Below are 24,030 nucleotides of genomic sequence, written 5' to 3'. Positions count from 1 at the left end.
ATGATTTATAGGTAACTAAAAATGGCTGACCCCAAGTAATTAACTTTATATGATTTATAGGTAACTAAAAATGGCTGACCCCAAGTAATTAACTTTATATAATTTATAGGTAACTAAAAATGGCTGACCACAAGTAATTAACTTTATATAATTTATAGGTAACTAAAAATGGCTGACCCCAAGTAATTAACTTTATATAATTTATAGGTAACTAAAAATGGCTGACCCCAAGTAATTAACTTTATATAATTTATAGGTTACTAAAAATGGCTGACCACAAGTAATTAACTTTATATGATTTATAGGTAACTAAAAATGGCTGACCCCAAGTAATTAACTTTATATGATTTATAGGTAACTAAAAATGGCTGACCCCAAGTAATTAACTTTATATAATTTATAGTTAACTTAAAATGGCTGACCCCAAGTAATTAACTTTATAATTTATAGGTAACTAAAAATGGCTGACCCAAAGTAATTAACTTTATATGATTTATAGGTAACTAAAAATGGCTGACCCCAAGTAATTAACTTTATATAATTTATAGGCAACTAAAAATGGCTGACCCCAAGTAATTAACTTTATATAATTTATAGGTAACTAAAAATGGCTGACCCCAAGTAATTAACTTTATATAATTTATAGGTAACTAAAAATGGCTGACCCCAAGTAATTAACTTTATATGATTTATAGGTAACTAAAAATGGCTGACCCCAAGTACATTGACGCAATGAAGACAGACCATCTCCCAGAGATGATGTTAGAAAAAGGGGACAAGTTACAGAAAGCAGAAGCTAAACTTAAAGTTCACCCGTTTCATATGGAGAGCTGGAATGTTCTCATCAAGGACGCTCAGGTGATTATTTAGTGATTAGCTGATTAATTATGTAATTGGATTATAATTATTTGCATGATCTGTTAATAGAATATGATTGGCGGAACAGTTGATGACTGATAACAGTTTAAAAACCACGGTCTGTTTCTCAGATGAGTCTAGGTCTAGTCTATAATCTATTTAGTATTATTATATTCAGCATTTCTTCTATTTCCCATGATTGGAATAGTCAACGAATACATCGGTTTAAATTACTTTTAACATGATTTACAATGTGTATTAACTCACCAGGAGAAACATATAGACGTCTCTAGAAAGATATACGAGAGACTAATGGAGACCTACCCCACGTGCGGAAGATTCTGGAAGTTGTACATCGAGGAGGTAATTTACATTACATTACATTTACATTACATTACCTCCTGTTATTTATTAACTAATTAACTAATTAAATAATTGACTTATTAACTAATTAACTAATTAACTAATCAGTAATGTCTCTGTTATTCATGATGACGGAGGAGGCAATCTTCAACAATAATATGAGATTCGAAATAAATGAGATTGTGTGATTTTCAGGAGTTGAAATGCAAGAATTTCGAGCGGGTAGAGTCGTTATTTCAGCGATGTCTCTTGAAAGTACTGAACCTTGACCTGTGGAAGTTTTATCTGACTTATGTGAAGGAGACAAAACGGGGACTACCAAATTTCAGGTTTGTCACGTGGTACATCATACCAGTTAGCAAGTAGTGTATTTCAGATTATGTTATTAATTAACCTTTTTCCTTTTTGGTAAATTTCGCTGAACAGAAATTTAAATTTTTTTGTCGAATCAGTCTTAAATCTTGGTTCTTCATTTCGTTCAATAACTAAATATGGAAAATTTTATTGAATTGATTACACGTTTTTGTTAGTTACATAATTAAATATTCAACAGAGAGAAAATGATGAAAGCTTACGAGTTTGCGCTGGATAAAGTAGGGATTGACGTCGCTTCCGGGAACATCTGGTCCGACTACGTCAACTTCATCAAGGTATAGTAATATCACTGTATCACGTGATTAAAACTGGTCAATCAGAGCACAGAACCGGAATCACGTGACTAAAACTCACCAATTACAGGACGGAGAAGCAGCAGGATCGTACGCTGAGAACCAGAAGATAATGGCAATACGGCGGGTATACCAGAGAGCCGTGATGATGCCGCTGAGTAATGTTGAACAGCTGTGGAGAGATTACAGCACTTTCGAGCAGGTCAGAAGGAACAATCAGTTTATTTTAAGCAGTATAATTATATAGTGTAAATAATATGTAAAAATGGGATATCTAACTTGTTCGCTAAGCAATTCAATCTTGATTGTCAAGATAGAACGTGGCCTCCATCAATCGAATTTTAAACTTTTGGCGACACAGATCTCGAATGGGTAGTCACTGGGTACAATTAGTAGCCTTTATATGGGACACCCTGTACATAATGTTATCTGACCTTGCCTGGATATGCTTGTCTAAGCTTACTGTCTCCACTGTTGAGAAGGAGAATAAGTGTTAATCTTTATCTCTCGGCTTACTCAACATTATCAAAGGAACCGAAATTTAGAACTGAGGAACTGAGCAGAGCTAGTTAGAAAAAGTTTCAATCCTGCGCTGCTGTAACCAGGATACATCACGTGACTTAACATGACCACGTGACTAAACATGACCACGTGACCGAATCTCGACCTATCACAATATATTAACTGTCGTTATCAAACCAATGAGAAAGTTGGGACTGCCTGAATTCATTTTCTGACAAGAGAATACCTTTGTTTTTGTAAGTATTTGCATTTCAAGATGTTAAAGAATATTTGTTCTAGCATCTTTATAAGATATTGAGATATTGGTTAATATTGGTGCGGTCAAAATATAACTAGATTCTTTTTTACCTTGCTATAGTTCGCACATGAATAATAATAAGCAGTTGTATTATCGAAGCTTCTAATTGTAAGAATCAACCACGTGTTGGAGCTTTGACCAATCACAACACAGCAACCGACTCCGTGCTCTTATCCAACCAATAATAGAGCAAAGAAATCTCAGCGCCTTAACACGGCTACTTTTATTGGCATAATCGATTATTAATCCCGTTAACAATTATTTGCCAAGGGGTTTACAAGCGATTCTGTTATATCTGAACTGTTGGTTATTCAATATTCATGTAGCATCGTGCTGCTCGTCTCAGTGGAAAGGCATTGAGGTTTTCTTTTTTATTGCTTTATTGCATCTCAACAAACTCCTCAATAAACCAACCATGGCAACCATCCTCCTAAACCATGGCAACCATCCTCCTAAAAAGCTAAAACAGAATTAAACACATCATTCAGAACCCACATTATGGTCATTTGTATTGTTACAAAACCAGTGGACATTAAGAAACAGAGATATGGTAAGTTGGGTGTACCGTTTGAGTTAAAGTCTATGTACTTTAAAGAGGAGTTAGGGGCACCAGTTCCCCGTTTAAGTTAAGCAGTGTCTCTTTACTTTGAAGAGGAGTTAGGGGCACCTTCTGCTCCGCAAAACTCGAATGCGGCCATTCCAAATATTTTGAAACTTTTGAAGAAAATCCAGCCTACTTTTAGAAAAAACCCAGCAGCCCATTTTGAAGGGTCCTCCTATTGATGGAGGGATAAACCTTTTTGTGTTTCTACCCCCAATTATAATTAGGTCACCTTGCAAGATCTAATTTGCTGGAAAACATTATTAACAGCATTTTCATGATTCGTTGAGTAGAGCTGAAAATAAGTTTTACGCTAAAAAATCTTTAAATAAGCAGTTTATAAATATGATCGTTGCAAACACGTTGATGTTTAAGTCAGTTTACCTGTTCAATATTATCTTGGACGTCTTGAACATCTTCTACCAGATTATCAGTTTTCTCGTTTTGTTCGATCTCATGTTGAACATCTTTTACCAGAATATCATTTTTCTCGTCTTTTTCGATGTCATCTTGAACATCTTTTACCAGAGCATATATATATCACGTGAGTCACGTGCCTATTTGCCTAAACACCACGTGACTAAAGAACACGTGACTTAACATCACCACGTGACCAAGTGACCACGTGACCAAGTAGTTAGTGAGAAAGTTGGGACTGAACTGATTACCTGAGAATACAATTGTTTTTAGCATTTGAAGAAGTTAAGGGAGGATTGTCTCAGACTTTAGTAAAAATATTGAGATATTGGTGGTTAATATTGGTTGTCAAAGAGGTCTATTATGTTTTACCTTGCTATAGTTCGCACATATATCTAATAAAGTAATAAGCAGTACTCTTCGTGTTCGAGCTCTGACCAATCAGAACACAGCAGATATCCACGTCGTGTTCGAGCTCTGACCAATCAGAACACAGCAGATATCTACGTGTTCGAGCTCTGACCAATCAGAACACAGCAGAGATCTCGGGCCGACAACATCTACGAACAGTGGCGAGTGTTGCGACATTTTCAAAATGCGCGTGAACACCTGCTCGCGTCCAGGGGGTGTTAACTGTTAAGGGATCTTAACCGTACTTTAACAGGCCTTAATTTGTACTTAACTCGGAAACCATTGATTCTTTCATTTAGTCCCTGTACCATTAAACATAATGTTGTCCTCAGAATGTGAACGAAATCATAGCCAAGAAGCTGCTAGAAGAACGAAGTAGAGATTATCAGAACGCACGGCGAGTAGCAAAGGACTACGAAGCCACAACACGTGGGCTGACGCGCGGCGCTCCTGCTGTACCTCCCCAAAACAGTGCAGAGGAACGGCAACAGATTGAAATGTGGAAAAAGTAAGTTCACACTTATTTTAACTGTATGATATCATCAACATGTATCACGTGACTAAAACTGACAAATCAGAGAACAGAACCCGAATCATGTGACTAAATCTATTATAATATATTATAATGTAGTTGTTTTGTCTGAGCTCATGTTAGCCCGTTGGTTATATTCCCATTTAAAACTTAGCTGTCTGACGTATAGGCTGGAACTTCTGGAATCAAGATAAATGTTAATTATCACTGGATTTAAGTTACCAGTTAAACTTGCCTTACCCTAGCACACAGCGATTTTAACTTGAAACATTAACTATTTAAAGTCATATTATATGACTTTAAACTAATTACAACACTACAAATCTATTACATTCATTGAGAATTATGTAATGTAACGCGATGGAAGTATTTTAAGCGGGCATATCCTGTCCAAACCCAGGATGCACGACATAAAGAATTCGTTTTAACTTGTTTGTATGAAAAGCATCAATATACCACCAGGGACAAAAGGGAATCGCGGCATGTACAGAATCGCGATTTTCCCCATTTTTTGCGACAAATTGTGCATGTGTTGCGGTATCAATCGCGGTAAAAATCGCGGTGTCGCGATTTTTGGCCAAAATAATCGCGATTTTCTTTTGTCCCTGTATCTCTGTATACCACCCCTACAGATACGTAGCCTGGGAGAAGAACAATCCCATGAGGAGTGACGACAACAGTCTGATAAAGAAGCGGGTGATGTACGCGTACGAGCAGGCATTGCTCACGTGGGGTCACCACCCTGATATTTGGTACGAGGCGGCGCTGTTTCTGGAGCGCAGTGCTAATCTGGTGCACGAGAAGGGCGATACTCAGGTAATGTTGTGACGTCACGTGTTGTGGTGACGTCACGTGGTGTTGTGACGTCACGTGTTGTGGTGACGTCACGTGGTGTGGTGACGTCACGTGGTGTTGTGACGTCACGTGTTGTGGTGACGTCACGTGGTGTTGTGACGTCACGTGTTGTGGTGACGTCACGTGGTGTTGTGACGTCACGTGTTGTGGTGACGTCACGTGGTGTTGTGGTGACGTAATGATAACCTGCAATATGTGGCTCTACAATTTCAATTTATCATGATTGCGGTATTGTAAATGTTGTATTTGTGAAAGTTTCAAATCAACAAAGAAACCCATCAATATTAGATAATATAATAATTAACATTACTAAATTATAAATTTAATTAAATTATAACTCCCTTCCACACCAGGCTGCCCAACACTGGAGGGACGAGGTAGCGTCACTTTACGAGAAAGCAACAACAGGTCTACTCAAAAACAACCTCCTTCTTCACTTTGCTTTTGCAGACTACGAGGAATCCCGTATGAAGACTAAGGAATGTCATGAGATTTACAGGGATTTGGTGGCTACTGTTGCGGATCCTACTTTGGTATGCTTTCAGTTATATTGAAAATATTTGAAAATATTGTGCGAACTGCAATAGCGTAGAGTGCAGTTGGGTTTCAAGTTTTGTCGAGATGGCTATGTGGCCATAATCCTATTATTATATCGGGTCTCAATAAGAGGTCTCGACTGCCTAGGCATCAAACCTTGGCAATCGGTAATTTTCCTCTGGCCCGGAGTCAGCTGACCCTAGGGACCAGAGGATAAAGACGTAGAGACTGTGTGTATCTACAAAAGTGGATGTTTTTACAAGAGACAGGGCTTGCAATGCAAGGGAAGAAAAATGGGCGAAACAATCATAAAGTGTATATTATATGAATTAACAAATAGAAATTCAAACAATCCTACACTACAAAAAATGTTTATTACATAGTTATAATATGTTGTATAAACAAGAAACAGGGCTTGCAGGGCAAGAGATGGGACACATAAGAGCTGGACACAGAATGTATAATACAGCAATTCAGCAAACACCTATAATACTAATACTGAAAACTGAATCACAAATTATCACAATAATTACAAGAATATACGAAATACTAAACACAATTTGTATACAAGAAACAGGGCTTGCAGAGCAAGGGAAGAGAAACAAGAGAAATAACTGTAACAATTGTATATCACAAAGTCCAGACGAAAATAATCTTTACACAAATCTGGGAGTAATTTCAATACAGTATTATATACTAAATAAATACAATAACTTTCCGATATGTACATTGATATGAGTTACAAGTTGTATAAACAAGAGACAGGACTTGCGGAGCAAGGGAAGAGATAAAGGAGGACCAGGCAAAAAGTATATAATACAGTTATACAGAATAAACTAAAACTGAAAGAAGAGCTACGGTGTATTAAACACTCAATTAGATGTCCAAGACCATCCTGAGAATTCTGGCTGATCCAAGCAGAGCTGTCTTCTGAAGATTAGAGATGCTCAGATTGCAGTGGACTGCATCGAGGTGCTTACGAAAGTTTATGGTGACAGTTCCTAAAGCGCCTACCACCACTGGGACAATTGTAACCTTTCGTAAACTCCAGTTCTTCTTAATCTCTCTTTTTAGGTCTTGATAAGCTAGTATCTTATCTTGCTCTCTATCCAAGATCCGGGTATCTCCTGGGACTGCAACGTCGATGATGGTTGCTGCGTTGGTTACCTTGTCTACCAGGAGAAGATCCGGTCTGCAGTGCTCGATAACGTGGTCTGACTGGATGTGAAAGTCCCACAATAGCTTGACTTTTTCGTTCTCCAACACCTTCTCTGCTCGGTGTTCGTACCACTTTTTACTGCGTGAGAAGCCGTATTCCTTGCACAGACTCCAGTGCAATGCGGCAGCTACTTTGTCATGCCGACACTTATATTCTGTCTGTGAAAGTTTTGGGCACCCATTCAGTATGTGATCTATTGTCTCATAATGATTTCTGCAGAGTCTGCAGAGTGGAGAAGAGCCAGGTGTTTTGTCAATCTTATTCTTAACATAGTTAGTCCTAAGTGCTTGGTCTTGGGCTGCTATCAACAATCCTTCTGTCTCCTTCTTCAAGTCTTGTTGAGTGAGCCAGTTCCAAGAGGTTATCGGATCTGCTATACCCGTCATCTGCCTTGGAAACTGTCCGTGCATCACTTTAGTTGTCCACTTCTCCTTGCGTATTTCCTCGCGTTGTGTTCGGTCAGTATCTTTGTCTATCTCTTCACCTAAGAGTATCTTGTCTTTTACAAAGTAGTCCTTTAGAGCAATCAGTTCCGGGTCTCTACTCTTCATCACATAGGTGGTGAGTGCATTCTCCTCTCTCTTTACGACTTCCTCTATACTATGGAGCCCACGGCCACCAAGTTGACGGCTGACGTATAGCCGATCAACATCTCCTTGGGGATGATGAGCTCCATTTATCCTCATTAGTTTCCGGGTCTTGACGTCCAAGGCTTTGATTTCTCCAGCGTTCCAAGAAAGAATTCCAGCTCCATATCTTATCACACTTTGATATGTAACTCGAGCATGCTAATGAGCGAAGTCCTGACTATATTAATTGTTTATAATAATATCATCGGTAATGTTCATTATTCATGTTATAAGATGAATATCATTAATTAAATACGAATTGTTGTCTTACTTAACATTATATAATCCTACTTACTCAACTTGATTATTTTTCATCTAAGTACAGTTTATTGAAATCAAGAATCAATATTTCCTGCAATCAGACAACGAATAACTGTTACCGTAAAATTCAAATAAAATATTTACAACATTGGTAGAATATTTTCTTTCATCATCAGTACCTAATAAAGATATGATAAGTTAGTAAAGTTCTCCAATAAATCAAAATTAATCGAGAACAAACAGCTGAAGACGATTTACACATGTATTTTGAAAGCTCCTGCTAAAACAAACTTTTCGTATCTCTTATATATGTTTTAAACAAATCCCCCGCCAAGAACAAACAATTTATTTTATTGTATCATTATAATACAGGGTGGGCCAAAAGTCAGTACCCATACGTTGGTCTTTATAGCTCAGTCACTGAGTGCCCAATTTAAATACTTCGTTCTGGTATGACTTAGTACCACCACTGGTTCGAGGAATTTGTCAACTCGAAAAATGTTTGCGTTCATTTTTTTCAAATGGAAGTTCATTTTCACATTTATTTGATAGTTTGGATAGTCGGATCAAGCTCTGAAAAAATTAGGCGTTCAGCATGTTCAGAGAAAACAATATAGGTGTTTTAATATTGAATGGGCGTGGTCTAAAATATTCGAATTTTCAAATTTTGACGACGGAATCCTCGAACCAGTAAGTACAGTATGCCATCTGCAAAGCAACAGCTCTCAAATATACAACACGGTGGAGCTATTAAGGCCAACGTATGGGTACTGACTTTTGGCCCACCCTGTATATTCTATTATATTACAATATATTTATTAATATATTATATTATTAATTATATGGTGCAGGTTTCTTCTACAGCACTGAAAGGAAATTTGACCAGTGGATTTCCGATGTAAACAAATCCTTGAAAGAATATGGGCTACTCATTGACGAATCCCAATGGAAGGAAGTTGGCACGCCTGTGGCTTTTCTAGATATCGAGTTTTGTTTCGACCCTGAGGGAAACTTACAAACTGACCTCCATATCAAGGAAACCGATTCAAGGAGCTATCTACATTTTAGCAGTGCACATCCAAACCACATTTATAGTGGAATAGTTTACAGCCAGTGTATCAGACTCAGGAGAATAATCAACTCGCAAGAACGACTGGAAACCAGATTGAGTGAATTAAGCCAAGCATTCAAGGCAGCTGCTTATCCCTCAAAAATGGTGAACAACATTAGCAAAAAAGTTCTCAACTCAGAAAGAAACCTTGAACGAAGACCTCCCAAGGACAACACACTGAAGCCAGAGATCCTACCAATAAGGGTTGTCTCAACCTACGGAAGTGACTCTGACATTGTCACCACAGTGAAAAAGTATGAGGAGAACTTAAAGAAGACCAGAAGTTTTTGTAACCTGAGTGACTCAAAACAACAGAGTAACACCCTTGAAGAAAAGAAGAATGGCAAAAAGTTCTTCCAATTTGTCAAGAAAACAGGAAGCAACCTCAAAAGCCGGTTGGTTAAGGTGAAAGAAATAGCTCTGGGGAATAAGCATGGTCAAACAAGGCCGTGTAGAAAGAAGAACTGTGCAACGTGTGAGTCTATTGATAGTGCTACACAAATCAGCATCAATGGGAAACGGGTAAAACCAGCACCAGGTACATGCATCACTTACAACATCATATATTTGATCAGATGTAAACTGTGTGAGAAACCATACGTAGGCAAATCCACCAGAATGCTACGGGTAAGGTTTGGCGAACACAGAAGAGCATTCTACAAGATCATCAGTGGGCAAAAGGTTGACACGGATGATGATTCAAACTGCGTAGGACTCCACCTCCATATAGAGCATGGACTGACTCAGAAGGAAAATTTTAACAATAGTGTTTCAGTGTGTATCCTAGAAAATTCAAGTCCTAGTAGTTTAGATGTTAAGGAGCACCGATATATACATGCCTTAAATTCCCTCCGCCCCTCAGGAATGAATAGTACAAACCCTTTTAAGATTCCTTTATTGCATAATTGATTTTTATTTTGCCTGAGGGGCTTTCCATAAATTATTTTTTTAAATAATTGGTCCTTTTATTGATGTTTCATATTTCACGGCAGTTTCCTTTTCAGAGTTTGAGTTTATATTTAGAAACTAACCATACTATCTTTTAGATTTATGTCACTTATGATGGCTCCGGCTGAAAGTACTATGACTCATTTTATCTAGAAGATTGTAGTTTCATTGCTTCTGAAGTAGCTATCAGTTCGCCGGTCAATGTTGGGAAAAATACTCTCATATATTTATTATATTATATATTATTATTTATAACTCCGCCACAGGTGTTTGTGCAGTACATGAAGTTTGCGCGCAGAGCTGAGGGTATCTCCGCAGCGCGTGCTGTCTTCAAGAGAGCGCGGGAGGACAAGAAGAGTACTTATCACGTGAGTTACTATTTTGTCACGTGACTAGTTATTACTACGTGAGTTAATATTTTCTCAAATTTGTATTCCTTCTTTTCCCGGCGATAGTTTTTATTTCAAAAGTTAAGATATTAAATGTTAAAAGATTATCCTATGTATTTTTAGTGGTCAAAACGTTAATAAAGCACACTATTTGATTGATGATAAGATGTGGGGTCGGAAATTATGATTAATTATGATCAATTATGATCAATTATGATTCATAATTATAGTTGATTATAATTGACGGTCCAATATCTCAGGTTTACGTAGCTGGTGCCTTGATGGAGTATTACACATCCAAGGTATTTTATTTCTTAAATAATGAAACAAATTTGTTAACTTAATCGCTTGTTAACTAAATCGATTTTAAATTAAAAGCTACAGATGTTACTGAAATAAAACGTCTACAGATTTCTCATTCATAACAACAAAATGCCTCAGAAGTTATTTGACTTTGTAGTAAATCCAGTGTGACAGTGCGTTCAAAACCTGTTACGAGTAACATCTGACGTCATAACGTATCAATGACGTCATAATACGTTTGTGACGTCATTGCGTATTTTGGTGCTGTTGCCATGGCACTTGTAACCATGTTAGGCTTTTGATTTTTATATTTTCGGAAAAAAATGTTAGTATTTATGAAAGATAATTTGTAATCGTATCATGGTACAATTACTGAATGAAATGCCCAAAAATAACCAATTCTTGCTTCACGTGTCCAATTACTGTTTAGTGTGTCCAACTTATTGCTTCAAGTGTCCAACTTATTGCTTCAAGTGTCCAACTTATTGCTTCAAGTGTCCAACTTATTGCTTCCAGTGTCGGATAGAATAGTATATGTGTCCAATTTACTGCTTCAAGTGTCCAATTTATTGATTTCTTGCTTGTATTCAACTAAAAAATTATCGGTTTTGCTTCTGCTACATGATCTCATGATACTGTACTGTATAAATTATAAATCTGCGAACTTTCGGCTTCTGTGCTCACTTTCGGCTTCTGTGCTCACATTCGGCTGCATGGATGAACCCTGTTATACTCGTCTGATATCTTTGGATTTGGAACCATAGCTTCCATCAGTATAATGTCAGAGGCTCTCACGCCCTTTATTGATGAAACCATCCGGATGATCATATTATGGACAATACAATTATGGAGGGCTTCGGGAGTTAGACCTGTACATGAGACCCTGATATAGATACACTGCAATACCTGCTTGAACCATTGCTATCTTATTTTAATTGCTATTTAGTTGCTATTGTTATTGCTATTCTTGACAATGACTTATCATAGTATGACAATGACCTAATCATAGTATCAAGTTGGAAATTTTTTTTTTTTGTATACAATTTCTCCTGTTTTATAAAGTTACTGCTTTAAATCTGCAAATTTATCTCTTCAAATTGACCTGGACTTTTTCTCGTCTGGCTGCTAATAATGACGATAAAACGACTTGTTCAGTTCAAGCTACTGACTGTTGATCAGTGGAGAGAGGCAATTCTGGGCATTCTGGGCTTTCCGTTAAACTGAGATTGATCATGTATTCAGTTCAAACGCGTATTTCTGGAACAATTAATCATTGCTATTGTGATTTTTGAGATGCGGAGCTACTAATTCAGATACATGCTGTAAGAAATTGTTACTTTGCAAAAATCTTCTGTGTCACATTAATGCTTCTCGCGTCAATTTATTGTGTCAAAAACAAGATAACTTTTTTAGATAAAAGAAAACCTTGAAACAGTTTGATCCATACTTCTATCATACATTTTATGTTAAAATAAACTACAGAGAGGATCACCATTAACACTGTATATTACATCTGCTACAACAAATAATTTAGACATTATCAGCATTCTCTATTCGGCCCTGAAGACATTGCCCAACCTATAATTTGAACGGTAGTTTGAGTGCGTACAAATACAATGTGAGTAAAAGTTTTGCCAGCATTAGTGTTAACTTTCTACCCGTACTTTATCATGCAATGTCCTTGTAAAATGTAACATTTTGCGCTGATCCAAGACCTACATCAATTACTCTGATCCAAAAAAAGAGGTCGTTTGTGTGAGTGTGACTGGTATGTAGTGTGACTGGTATGTAGTGTGACTGGTATGTAGTGTGACTGGTATGTAGTGTGACTGGTATGTAGTGTGACTGGTATGTAGTGTGGCTGGTATGTAGTGTGACTGGTATGTAGTGTGACTGGTATGTAGTGTGGCTGGTATGTAGTGTGACTGGTATGTAGTGTGGCTGGTATGTAGTGTGACTGGTATGTAGTGTGGCTGGTATGTAGTGTGACTGGTATGTAGTGTGACTGGTATATAGTGTGACTGGTATGTAGTGTGACTGGTATGTAGTGTGGCTGGTATGTAGTGTGACTGGTATGTAGTGTGACTGGTATGTAGTGTGACTAGTATGTAGTGTGACTGGTATGTAGTGTGACTGGTATGTAGTGTGGCTGGTATGTAGTGTGACTGGTATGTAGTGTGACTGGTATGTAGTGTGGCTGGTATGTAGTGTGACTGGTATGTAGTGTGGCTGGTATGTAGTGTGACTGGTATGTAGTGTGGCTGGTATGTAGTGTGACTGGTATGTAGTGTGACTGGTATGTAGTGTGGCTGGTATGTAGCGTAACTGGTATGTAGTGTGACTGGTATGTACTGTGACTGGTATGTAGATTAGTGAGTAGATTGGTGAATGAAAGAATGTTCTGAAAAACAAATCGCTATCTGTCGGAGAAAGGTCCGCTCCCTCAACCTTGGAAATCGCTTTGAACACTTCGTGGTAAGTACAAGATTCCAGTAAAATATTTTGCAGCAAATAAAGCAGTTTTCACGAACCCTCGGTGCTTTTTGTAACTGATTTCTCTTTCAGTCCAAAGATATTGCACTGAAGATATTTGAGCTTGGACTTAAGGTAAGGATGATAAAGAAGAAATAATTTAATTGATCATCATCACCAATTATATTATCAAAAATTAGCCTCTTTGGCTTTTGTAAACATTTTATTTTTGTTTTATTGGAAAAATAGCAACATTTACCCCTTACAGAAGTTCCCAAAAAACACATCCTACATCCTGAAATACCTGAACCACTTGTCTCACCAAAATGGTAAGGTTCCTGTATTTTATTTATTGGCTAAATTCCGAATTTGGAAATGAACTCAACTGGTCTACAGTCGGCCTTACAATTTAACCTTGATTATTAATAGCAACTTTTCTAACGACACATTTAAAAGTTAAATTATGTACCAACAATAATTAAACCACTAGTCCCAATTTTAATGTCACTAAATGTCACTAAATTAATGTCACTAAATGCCACTAAATGCCACTAAATTAACTACACCCCAGACGACAACACAACACGTGTGCTATTTGAGCGGGTACTAACCTCACTAGACAAGGACAACAGTTGGCCCATATGGCACGAGTTCCTCTCCTTTGAAAGCAATGTAGGTGATCTGGCATCCCTTATGAAGGTGGAGAAACGGAGGTCAACTGCTTTTGAAACTGTAAGTTTTAACATTTGCGGCATATTTTTCAATCCTGATTTGATTTAACTCACTAGCATGGGATGGTTCACGTATCATTATTATATAAGCAATTTTGAGCCTATTAGACAGCAACACCTTCCCTGTTAGCCACTTTATAGATAGCTAATGTGTTGAAATTACACTAGTATTTTTTCTAAACATCCTCCACCGATTCCTTACCGATTTTATCAGCTCATTGTCAAATTATCAACTTTATCATCCTAACTAAGCTCGCCCTCATTATCCAATTAAATACTAATTAATTATCACCCCACAGGAGTGTAAGATGAAGGAAACATCACTGCTAGTGGACAGGTACAAGTACCTGGACCTGTACCCCTGCACTGCTCAGGAACTTAGAGCCATGGACTACCAGGTATATTTGTTAATTTACACTTACAACGAATTAACAACAAACTGACAACAAACTAACAACAAACTAACAACAAACTAACAACAAACTAACAACAAACTAACAACAAACTAACAACAAACTAACAACAAACTAACAACAAACTAACAACAAACTAACAACAAACTAACAACAAACTAACAACAAACTAACAACAAACTAACAACAAACTAACAACAAACTAACAACAAACTAACAACAAACTAACAACAAACTAACAACAAACTAACAACAAACTAACAACAAACTAACAACAAACTAACAACAAACTAACAACAAACTAACAACAAACTAACAACAGGTGGAACAAGACCTCTCTGCCAACAGGAACCTTCTGACCACCGCCCAAACTAACATTAACAACAGAGAGCAGCCCGCTAAGGGATCAGGGGGAGTAGCGAGACCAGATGTTAGTCACATGGTCCCTTACGCTCCTCTTCCTTCTTCCAGTAAGTGTTTCAGAGTTATTACCACCAAAATGTGTAATTTGAGATATATTTTCTACTAACAAATGGAGTCCTTTTTTACTTAACAATTAAAAAAAGTTAACAATCTAAACAGATTCTAATTTATTTAACAGATTCGAAGTAACTAGAGAAAGTTTAGACATCATATCATTACAGGTATCAGGGCCAGCCAGATCTACGGATACCCCGTTCCAGCTGCAGCTTCAGACCTTCTCACCCACATGCCTCCGCCTCATTGCTTTCACGTGAGTTCCTACGTTACACTCCAATATTTAAATTCTAGTATTTAATACCTGCTAGAATGTGTTTAAATATTTGTCAATGGGGTATGCCATATGTTAAGCCGTTTCTTCGACTTGATTTTGATGAAATTTGTCTGTTTTGTTAATGCTTAACTTCGTACTTACCAGTTACCTTACTTTTTTCGTTTCACCCCCTGCACAAAAAGTCACAACTTCGGCAGTGTGCCAATTTATCTTTTCAGGGCAAAACTGGAAGGCGCGAATCACAATTATTTGCACTTTTTCCGCTGTTCGCATTTGTCACACGGACTTATTACGGGCGCGCGTTTTAGAGTTCAGCGCCAAGTCGCATGGCGTGATTGCAATTTACCGCGTTTCGTTGAACCACTTCTTTGTACGATAGAGGTTGTACTTTTTAGTGCAGTCATTCTTCTTGACGACAAAATACTCATATGAATATAAAATAACAGCCCAATTGACCCTCCTGTGTCTATGGAGGTACTGGGTGAGCGCCCCCGGCGCAGAAAGCAGCAGCATTTGTCTCAGGAGACAAAAACCCTTATTGCAGAACGCAGTAAGATTAAACAGATGGCGCCTAGTGACAACAACAACAGGAGCGAGTATTCTCGGGCCAACAAACTTGTCAAAAAGAGCTGCAGGAAAGACGACGAGAATTGGGCTCTTAGAGTTGCAGCAGATCTGGAAACAACTGCTGTCCATGGCCGGCAAAGGGAAGTCTGGCAACGGATAAAAACACTGTCCGGTAAGAAGAATCGAAAATCAACTGCTGTAAGAGACAAATCCGGGAAGTTGATTGCTGATCCTTCTGCTCAGAGAGAGAGAGATGGGGAGAACATTTTTCGGAGCTATTAAACCCTCTTCCCACGAATGCGGATCTGTCTGACCTGGACCATCTTGAAGTGGTTCCATGCTTTCCTTATCTTGGTGATGGTGATGGTCCCCCCACTAGACTTGAGATTTTAAACTGTCTCAAAAAATTGAAGAACCACAAAAGTGCTGGGATCGACGAAATATCTAATGAGCAGTTAAAGTATGGGGCAAGTGGTCTTGTGGATAGGATGGAGAAATTGTTCTCTAAAGTTTGGAATTCAGAAGCAGTGCTTGACGACTGGTTGAAAGGCATCGTGATAATTGTACCAAAGAAGGGTGATACCTCTCATTGCTCCAATAATAGGGGGATCACTCTAAGATCTACAGCATCTAAACTGTATCAAATCATCATATTACAACGCATGAGTGACGGTTTAGAAAGTTTGCTACGAGACAATCAGTGTGGGTTTAGAAAGAACAGATCATGCATTGATCAGATTTGTTCACTCCGCACTATTATACATAACTGCATTGAATATAATCTCCCCCTGTATGTAAATTTTGTGGACTTCAAGGCAGCTTTTGATTCCATCGACAGGAATTATATTTGGAAAGCTTTCAGTCATTATGGCCTGCCATGTAAATACATTCGAATAATACAGGCATTCTTTAATGGAACTGTTAGTGCTGTTAGACACAATGGTGAACTATCAGAATGGTTTGAAGTAAGTTCAGGCAGTGACCAAGGAGACATTCAGGGTCCCCCACTTTTTAATGTCTGCCTCAATGTGGCTGCTGAGAGAACAGAAAGCAACAAAGTGGTGTCCCACGGAGCGGTTCTTCAAAGATCTATCAGTCCGCTTGTTGAGGATATCACTGTGTTAGATACAGATTATGCAGATGACATGGCTGTACTGGATAACAGCGAGGAAGGTCTTCAAGAAACAACTGACCTTTTGTGTATGTATGGTGCCCAGGGAGGTCTTAGAATCAATGGTAAAAAGACTGAGGCTATGGTCATTGGTAAAGCAACCTCTCAACGGCCATACACGAAAGAAGCCACAGTGAACATCACTGTTGAAGACACGCCAGTGCAGCAAGTTAGTGACTTTACGTACTTGGGTACAATTATTTCCAGCGACGGTACTATCGACCGTGAGCTGTCAGCTAGGATTCAGAAAGCTTCCGGAGCCTTCAATCAACTGAGTAATATATGGAAAAACCGCAACATCCAGTCTTATACAAAGATCAGGATTTATAAGGCAGCGGTTTTGACAATATTGTTATATGGTAGTGAGGTTTGGAACACAACCAAAAAGCAGCTACATCGCTTTGAGGTGTTCCATCAGCGTTGCTTGAGGAGAATACTTAGGATAAGATGGCTCGATCGGGTTAGAAACACTGAAGTGCTGGAGCGTGCAAAGATAAATCCAGTAGAGACGTACATAGGAGCAAACCGCCTGCGTTGGTTTGGCCATGTCACCAGAATGCCAGACACTAGGCTTCCTAAGTACCTGCTTAACTGGACCCCTGCCCATGGGAGAAGATCTAGGGGCCGTCCAAGAAAGAACTGGAGGAAATGTTTGCTGGAAGATGCTGCAGCGTTTACAGGAAACAATGACATAGACCTAGAAGGAGCGAGCGAGATGGCTATTGACCGCAAACTTTGGAGGGAGATGATACGTCACAAACGGGAGTTCATTGGTGCAGGCCACTCGAGTGATTGAGGAGACCTAATCAAGTACAGTAAGTAATTGACCCTCCTCCATCCTTGCTTAAATTTCCTGACATAATTTATTCACTTGCCTACATAATGGGCATAATTTGTTAGACCCTAACAATTTACCAAAACCTTAGGGACCCTTTGTGGCAATCGACAAGCTGGTTAAGATTATAGCCGAAAAGTGCCCACAATCATTTGACTTGATGCTCGAGCGGATGGCAGGTAGATAATACACTTTAAATCAAACATTTAATTGTCTTTATTCGCATTTAACGAGTTGCATTGTTAGTTGTTACAACATAGCTATTAATTCTAATGCAAAGAAGCAACTTGGTCATATTTTAATTCTCTTATCAAGTTCTTGATAACAACACACTTCTATTCACAGCTTCAGAGAACATGGACGTAGACCAGTACATGTCCAGTTCGGACCGCGGAGACCGTGCCAAAAAGCGCCATCTCGACGAGGAAGCAGAAGAGGGCCCCACGCGCGCTGTGGCCCCGCCCGCCTTCGATCTGTACAGAATGAGACAGCAGCGCCGACACGACACAGCTACAATTTGAGACCTTTCACGTGACTTTCATATAAAGATTGTTGTGTCCCATAGGGACTGCTCAATTTATAAATCTTGCTTGACAGGTTAAATAATAGTAAATACTGTTTTTAGTGTCATGTTTGAACTGTGTCACCAGTTTATAAGTGGCTCGACGCTTATGTTAGTCAAATTGTGTTGAACCTTATTTTTATTATTCTAATCAGCTTGATCAAACGAAATGTCTTCCAACAAGGATTTATCATTTTCAGCATTTCTTGGAAATATCCAACATTTTTTGTCCACCTCTGCCAAAGTTTTAACTGTATTTATTACAAATCTTGACTATAATTTATTGATTCTTGATGTTTTACTAAATTCCCAATCCAAAGTAATTTGTAAATTATACATTATCCGGTATCCAATCAGAACAAAGGGATACTAAGGAACGGTATATAGTTGTATGTTAACAGGAAACGATGTAACAGAGTCAATATATTTTAATGTTGCCATGGGGTGGCAAGTCCCCATTCATCGTAGTCCGATAGTTTCAATGCATCCTAATATAACATTTTATTTGTAGGTTATATTCTCACCAGATTTATAATTTGATCGATCACGCCTGAACTAAATTGGCCTTGGGTTACTAAAACTGACCCAGAATTATACTGATCCTAGTTTATCACAATAGCGATGGTCAGCACCGAGCAGATCCGGAACAAACGGAAAAGGGTGAGCAAAAAGAACAAGAAATCATGGAGGAAGAACACCGAGATACAGGATGTGGAGAAGTTTCTAGAAGCAAAGCTGCGGGAAGAGCGGACAGGGTGAGGGGTTTATTTTGGTGATGTTTGTTGCTATTCTTGTGGTAACTGTCGTTGTGCCCCCAGAGCCCCTTTAGAGTTGGGGTTGGTGATGTTAATTGCCTCTCTCTGTCGTCTAGCCAGGGCGTTGTGCTCTAGCACATTGTTCCCCCCATTAGGGTTGGGGCAGGACGTATGTATTTAATTATCATGAAATATTGTACAGAGGGGGGAGGGGCAAAAGTCAGTACCCATACGTTTTCGCATTTATTTGATAGTTTGGATAGTCGGATCGAGCCAAATTTTATTGAATTGTGTTTGGACATTTAAATTACGTTTGTCCTGAAAAAATGAGAGTGCTAGCTTCTCAGATGACTGAGATGTGAAGATTAACGAGGTTATTCATTACGTGTGATCATGTGATTGGGTTGCACTATGGCCATGGGAATCGTGCAGAAAGCCCAATTACGGTGTCGTAGCACGCAATCACATGATTACCCAATCAATTTTGCTAACGAGATAATCAATTTGGCGCCATCTTGTCAGATCAAATTCCGGATTTAGTCTATTATATATATATATACAGGGTGGGCCAAAAGTCAGTACCCATACGTTGGCCTTTATAGCTCAGCCACTGAGTGCCCAATTTAAATACTTCTTTCTGGTATGACTTAGTACCACCACTGGTTCGAGGAATTTGTCAACTCGAAAAATATTCGCGTTCATTTTTTTCAAATGGAGGTTCATTTTCACATTTATTTGATAGTTTGGATAGTCGGATCAAGCTAAATGTTATTGAATTGTGTTTGGCCATTCGAATTACGTTTGTCCTGAAAGAATTAGAACTGTAGCTTCTCAGATGACCGAGATATGAAGCATAACGAGTTTATTCATTACGTGTGATCAGGTGATTGGTTTACCCAATCACGTGATAAGGTCCCCCGTTAACTACCCCGTTAAACATTATGGGAATTGTTAAGGGTGCCCAATTAAGGTGTCGTGTCACGGTGTCACATAATCACCCAGTCAATTTTGTTAACGAGATACAGAAAATGCTTGATAACTTCGTCATTTCTAATCCGTTTTGCCTCATGTTTTCAGATCATATGCAACATTTGATAATCTACCGTCTCTGAAAAAATTAGGCGATCAGCATGTTCAGAGAAAACAATATAGGTGTTTTAATATTGAATGGGCGTGGTCTAAAATATTCGAATTTTCAAATTTTGACGACGGAATCCTCGAACCAGTAAATACAGTATGCCATCTGCAAAGCAGCAGCTCTCAAATATAAAACACGGCGGAGCTATTAAGGCCAACGTATGGGTACTGACTTTTGGCCCACCCTGTATCTATTGCAATATGTTACAATGAATTTTCTAGCATGTTTGCAAATACGAGTATAAGCAATTCGATGTTGACTGGGTGTGGCCCTAAAAACCAAATTCTCAAATTTTGGCGACGGAATCCTCGAACAGTATTCCATCTGCAAAGCAAAAACTCTCAAATAAAACACGGTAGTTGTATAAGACCCAACGTATGAGTACTGACAACTCTCAACATAACCATAGTGACACATTTAAACATTTCCACAGAGGTGCTCCAACGGATAAGAAGAACAAAGATTTATTCTTCATAGACAAGTCCGACATATTCGAGACGTCCAAGTCAAAGTTGGCATCAATGAAATGCCACACTGAACTACAGGTTAGATTTTTAATTTCTTTAAGTTTGTTTTTTATATTTTACTGCGGAAGTAAAAGGGGTAATGGGCATGGGGTAATGGGCATGTATAATTTGCAATTTACTCGAGTTTGTTTCCTGTATTTACTATTTATACTGGATACATGTTTCGATATGTTGATGGCTTTATTTAATAGACTTCGGTTAGGAGTATAAGTAAGAAACCTATATCAATGCAAAATATAATATTGTAGTACAATGTAAACCTTTTATCGCCCAAAAAATTAAAATGCTTTTATCAGTCACTAGTTAGTCTAGTTTAACTAGACCAACTAGTTTAGTTGGGACTGTTAAAAGAGGATAATTTTAAACGTTGAAAGTATAAAAATGATAAATACAAGGTCAAATAAAAGTACGAATAATAGACTCGACTTTCAAATTATCATCGTGAATCATCACGTTATATGTATACTGTTCATCTTTCTGTTCATCTTTCTGGTTGGTTGAGCTTGCAGAACATGAACATAGCGAGATCATAGTAGTAAGATTCATCTTGTGGTAGTTTCAGCATGTTCCTCCAGTATTCCCAATGTTCGGCACTGTCGATCTGATATCCCATCGGCTGTTGATTGTCAACCAGTTTCTCCGCTACGTCCGTAAGCAGCTGGAAAGTATCAGTCATTAAAAATAAATAAATATTCGTTTTATTAAATATTTGTTTCAGTATTATTCTGTTAGCGGCGAATTAAAAGCTGGCAAAAACTCTGAAAATTTGAGCTGCACAACCAGATGGTCTCGATATGGTCATGAATTAATCTGAAATTTCGGATAATTTTATTATTAGCCTTTGTGGTCATTCTCATGGATTAATTCCTCAAACCCTTGAACTACATCAAAATAATCCCTATGTACCACCCTGATTATAAACCCTTATAAAATTTGTTTAAACTGAAATCATATGGTATTCAACTACCTATTAAGATGTTTCTACCTCTATATCCGAGAGATCGAAGTCAATATCGTCAAAACTCAAGGATCTACGCGCCGTCTGCGTCTGCCCTGGAGGATCAGGGGGGCCCCCTACTGAATAAATTATTACGCCGCTGTTGTAGCTTCGCTTCTCTCTTACGTGCGCATCTGGTAAACATGAAGTTAATCGATTTGTTTATATAATCATGTACGGCCTTGTGCCTATATGCTTAATTCTCGATTTTTGCCAAAAAATCACAGCTTTTTGAGCTGATTTTGTTGTTGCTTACCTTCGATAGCGGGGTCGGTCGGATATGCTGGAGCCAAATCTGAAACGGGTTCTACGTTATCTTAAATAAATGGTAAGAGTTAAATCAAATGTTTTCCTTACATAAATTACAGTCAGATGGTGCATGCATAATAAGATGACCACCACCGTGTGGTTATTCTTAATACTCACACTGATTTGTGATATTTTTATTTCCAGAGGTAATCCCAGGGTATCTTATCTTGAAAGCGATGAGGTTTAGATGGTTGATGATTCCGTTATTCTCGATATCTGATCAAAATATATTGCATAAGCATTGAACAAAAATAATTGGAGATATATATATTAAAGTCATTATTGTAACGGTATATTAGAACCAGACAGAAAAAAATTGTGAAGGGCCTGAACGGAACCGCTTGGTTTTAGTTCCTTGTTTAACACTGCCGTACAGCAAGGACATTCACCGCGTTCGCCAAGGCTGGAAACATAGCTCACTCCACAAGATGCTCTGTCAAATGTTGCTTATATACCGAGCATATATCAGACTTCAGTATATCAGTAAAATGGGATTAAAAGGTTTCGATGGTTAATATTGCAAAGCATGATTTTCCTGCTCGGGAAGGGGGTCTAAAACCTTTGACACAAGAACAGAGATCGGATTCTGGGTCCAACAGTCTCTCAATCATCTTGTACTCCCCCATAGCATTTTCCCAAGCCTCTGCCATGTGCAGTGCGTGAGCTACCTTCTCCAAGACGCTGTATTTCGGGATACCCCACCAGGTTCTATTCATGTTCCTCATCACCTAAGATAATTATAATTAATTAAGTAATTAGGGGGGTAATTATAAGTGCCCCATATGTTTCAAGAAACGCAGTAAACCAAATTTAGGACGTACGTCGTACATTTTGATAGGGATCACAATTCGCGTGAAATTATGATATAATTTCACGATTCGTCAATTATCACGATTCAGCCGATCCTCAAAAAATCATTCTTTGAGGGTTATACAATACATCGAGATAGTGAAATAGTAAAATTTACTATTAAACATTGTATTTATACAATTGTATTAATTTAATGTTTATAAACAGCACACTATTATTATTTTTCTTTCTCGTGCAAAATCACTTACCAAGTCGAAACTCTTTAGAGCCTTAGTTTTGAAGGCGTCATCATATCCGATCAGAGGTGCGTTGGGAAGAATTCTCTCTCTGCTCCTAGCATCTAAGTTCACTGAAACAAGCAAATGCCATGAATTGAGTAAATGTTCTTACAATTTTAACAATTTGAAATAATAATGAACATTTTGAACATTAATGATGCTGCTTCTTTAAGGGGTCGTTCACATATTACGTAATCACTGAGGGGGGGGGGGGGGTATAAATGATTACGCTAGTGTAATTTTGACGCAATACCTATTTGTAAAACTGATTACGGAGGGAAGGGGGTGTACAAATTGTCCCAAAGGTTATAAGATGTGAACGACCCCTCAAGACGACGAACATGTCAAAGATATTTCACATTTTTGTCGTCCAACACGTGGTAAAAATGTCGAAAATATTGAATCGACAAGTTCCTAACACCACAAGAAGGGATAAGAATGATTTATTACCGGTTGGGATACCGTTATCTTCTGTTGCGTTGGGTTTGAAATATAAACGGATATCCTCCACGGTGAGACAATGGATGCTGTGTGTTACCATGGGAGCAAAGTTGGGACTCAACCCTGCTGCCGCCATGATACGTGGGCACTGTTCCAGTGTTGGAGCTGAAATTTAGACGATATAAGTTCTTTGAAGCTCAACTAAGTGGACAAAATTTGCATCTTTACTAATGCTTGTATAGATAATATTCTACAAATTCGAATGCAATATTTTGTTATGTTTTAACGATGCAAACTTTTATAGTGAATTACCTGCTGTGGTAGCGCCAAGAAGGCAAGCTAGTAGAA

General features: G+C 38.2%; 3 protein-coding genes across 3 annotated transcripts in view; 2 read left to right on the top strand and 1 right to left on the bottom strand.

Moving 5' to 3' along the window:
* Positions 1-24,030, top strand: part of LOC134824016 (ribosome biogenesis protein NOP53-like) — a 49,569-nt gene that overhangs the window by 18,470 nt on the left and 7,069 nt on the right. The window contains exons 2-3 of the mRNA XM_063835664.1: positions 19,045-19,182; positions 20,754-20,865. Coding sequence (XP_063691734.1) covers positions 19,049-19,182; positions 20,754-20,865 — 246 coding nt within the window. The 5' untranslated portion in view covers positions 19,045-19,048. The remainder of the gene's footprint in view (positions 1-19,044; positions 19,183-20,753; positions 20,866-24,030) is intronic.
* LOC134824445 (cleavage stimulation factor subunit 3-like) lies at positions 688-18,714 on the top strand. The gene is made up of 18 exons (XM_063836351.1): positions 688-858; positions 1,129-1,221; positions 1,417-1,550; positions 1,775-1,871; positions 1,960-2,091; positions 4,471-4,646; positions 5,303-5,486; positions 5,879-6,058; positions 10,497-10,598; positions 10,880-10,921; positions 13,488-13,529; positions 13,663-13,723; positions 13,966-14,126; positions 14,425-14,523; positions 14,861-15,008; positions 15,183-15,271; positions 17,957-18,044; positions 18,211-18,714. The coding sequence occupies exons 1-18, from the start codon at positions 706-708 to the stop codon at positions 18,384-18,386; spliced, it is 2,157 nt and encodes a 718-aa protein (XP_063692421.1). The 5' UTR covers positions 688-705; the 3' UTR covers positions 18,387-18,714.
* Positions 21,073-23,841, bottom strand: LOC134824017 (uncharacterized). The gene is made up of 7 exons (XM_063835665.1): positions 23,692-23,841; positions 23,212-23,312; positions 22,713-22,881; positions 22,271-22,369; positions 22,101-22,139; positions 21,833-21,978; positions 21,073-21,505 (listed from the first exon to the last, which is right to left on the bottom strand). The coding sequence occupies exons 1-7, from the start codon at positions 23,816-23,818 to the stop codon at positions 21,329-21,331; spliced, it is 858 nt and encodes a 285-aa protein (XP_063691735.1). The 5' UTR covers positions 23,819-23,841; the 3' UTR covers positions 21,073-21,328.

The sequence above is a fragment of the Bolinopsis microptera genome, chromosome 12 (assembly GCF_026151205.1).
Source record: "Bolinopsis microptera isolate Bmic1 chromosome 12, MBARI_Bmic_1.0, whole genome shotgun sequence".
NCBI classification, from domain to species: domain Eukaryota; kingdom Metazoa; phylum Ctenophora; class Tentaculata; order Lobata; family Bolinopsidae; genus Bolinopsis; species Bolinopsis microptera.
Note: the sequence above shows the minus strand (reverse complement) of the source record. Positions and strands in the feature narration are given on the sequence as shown.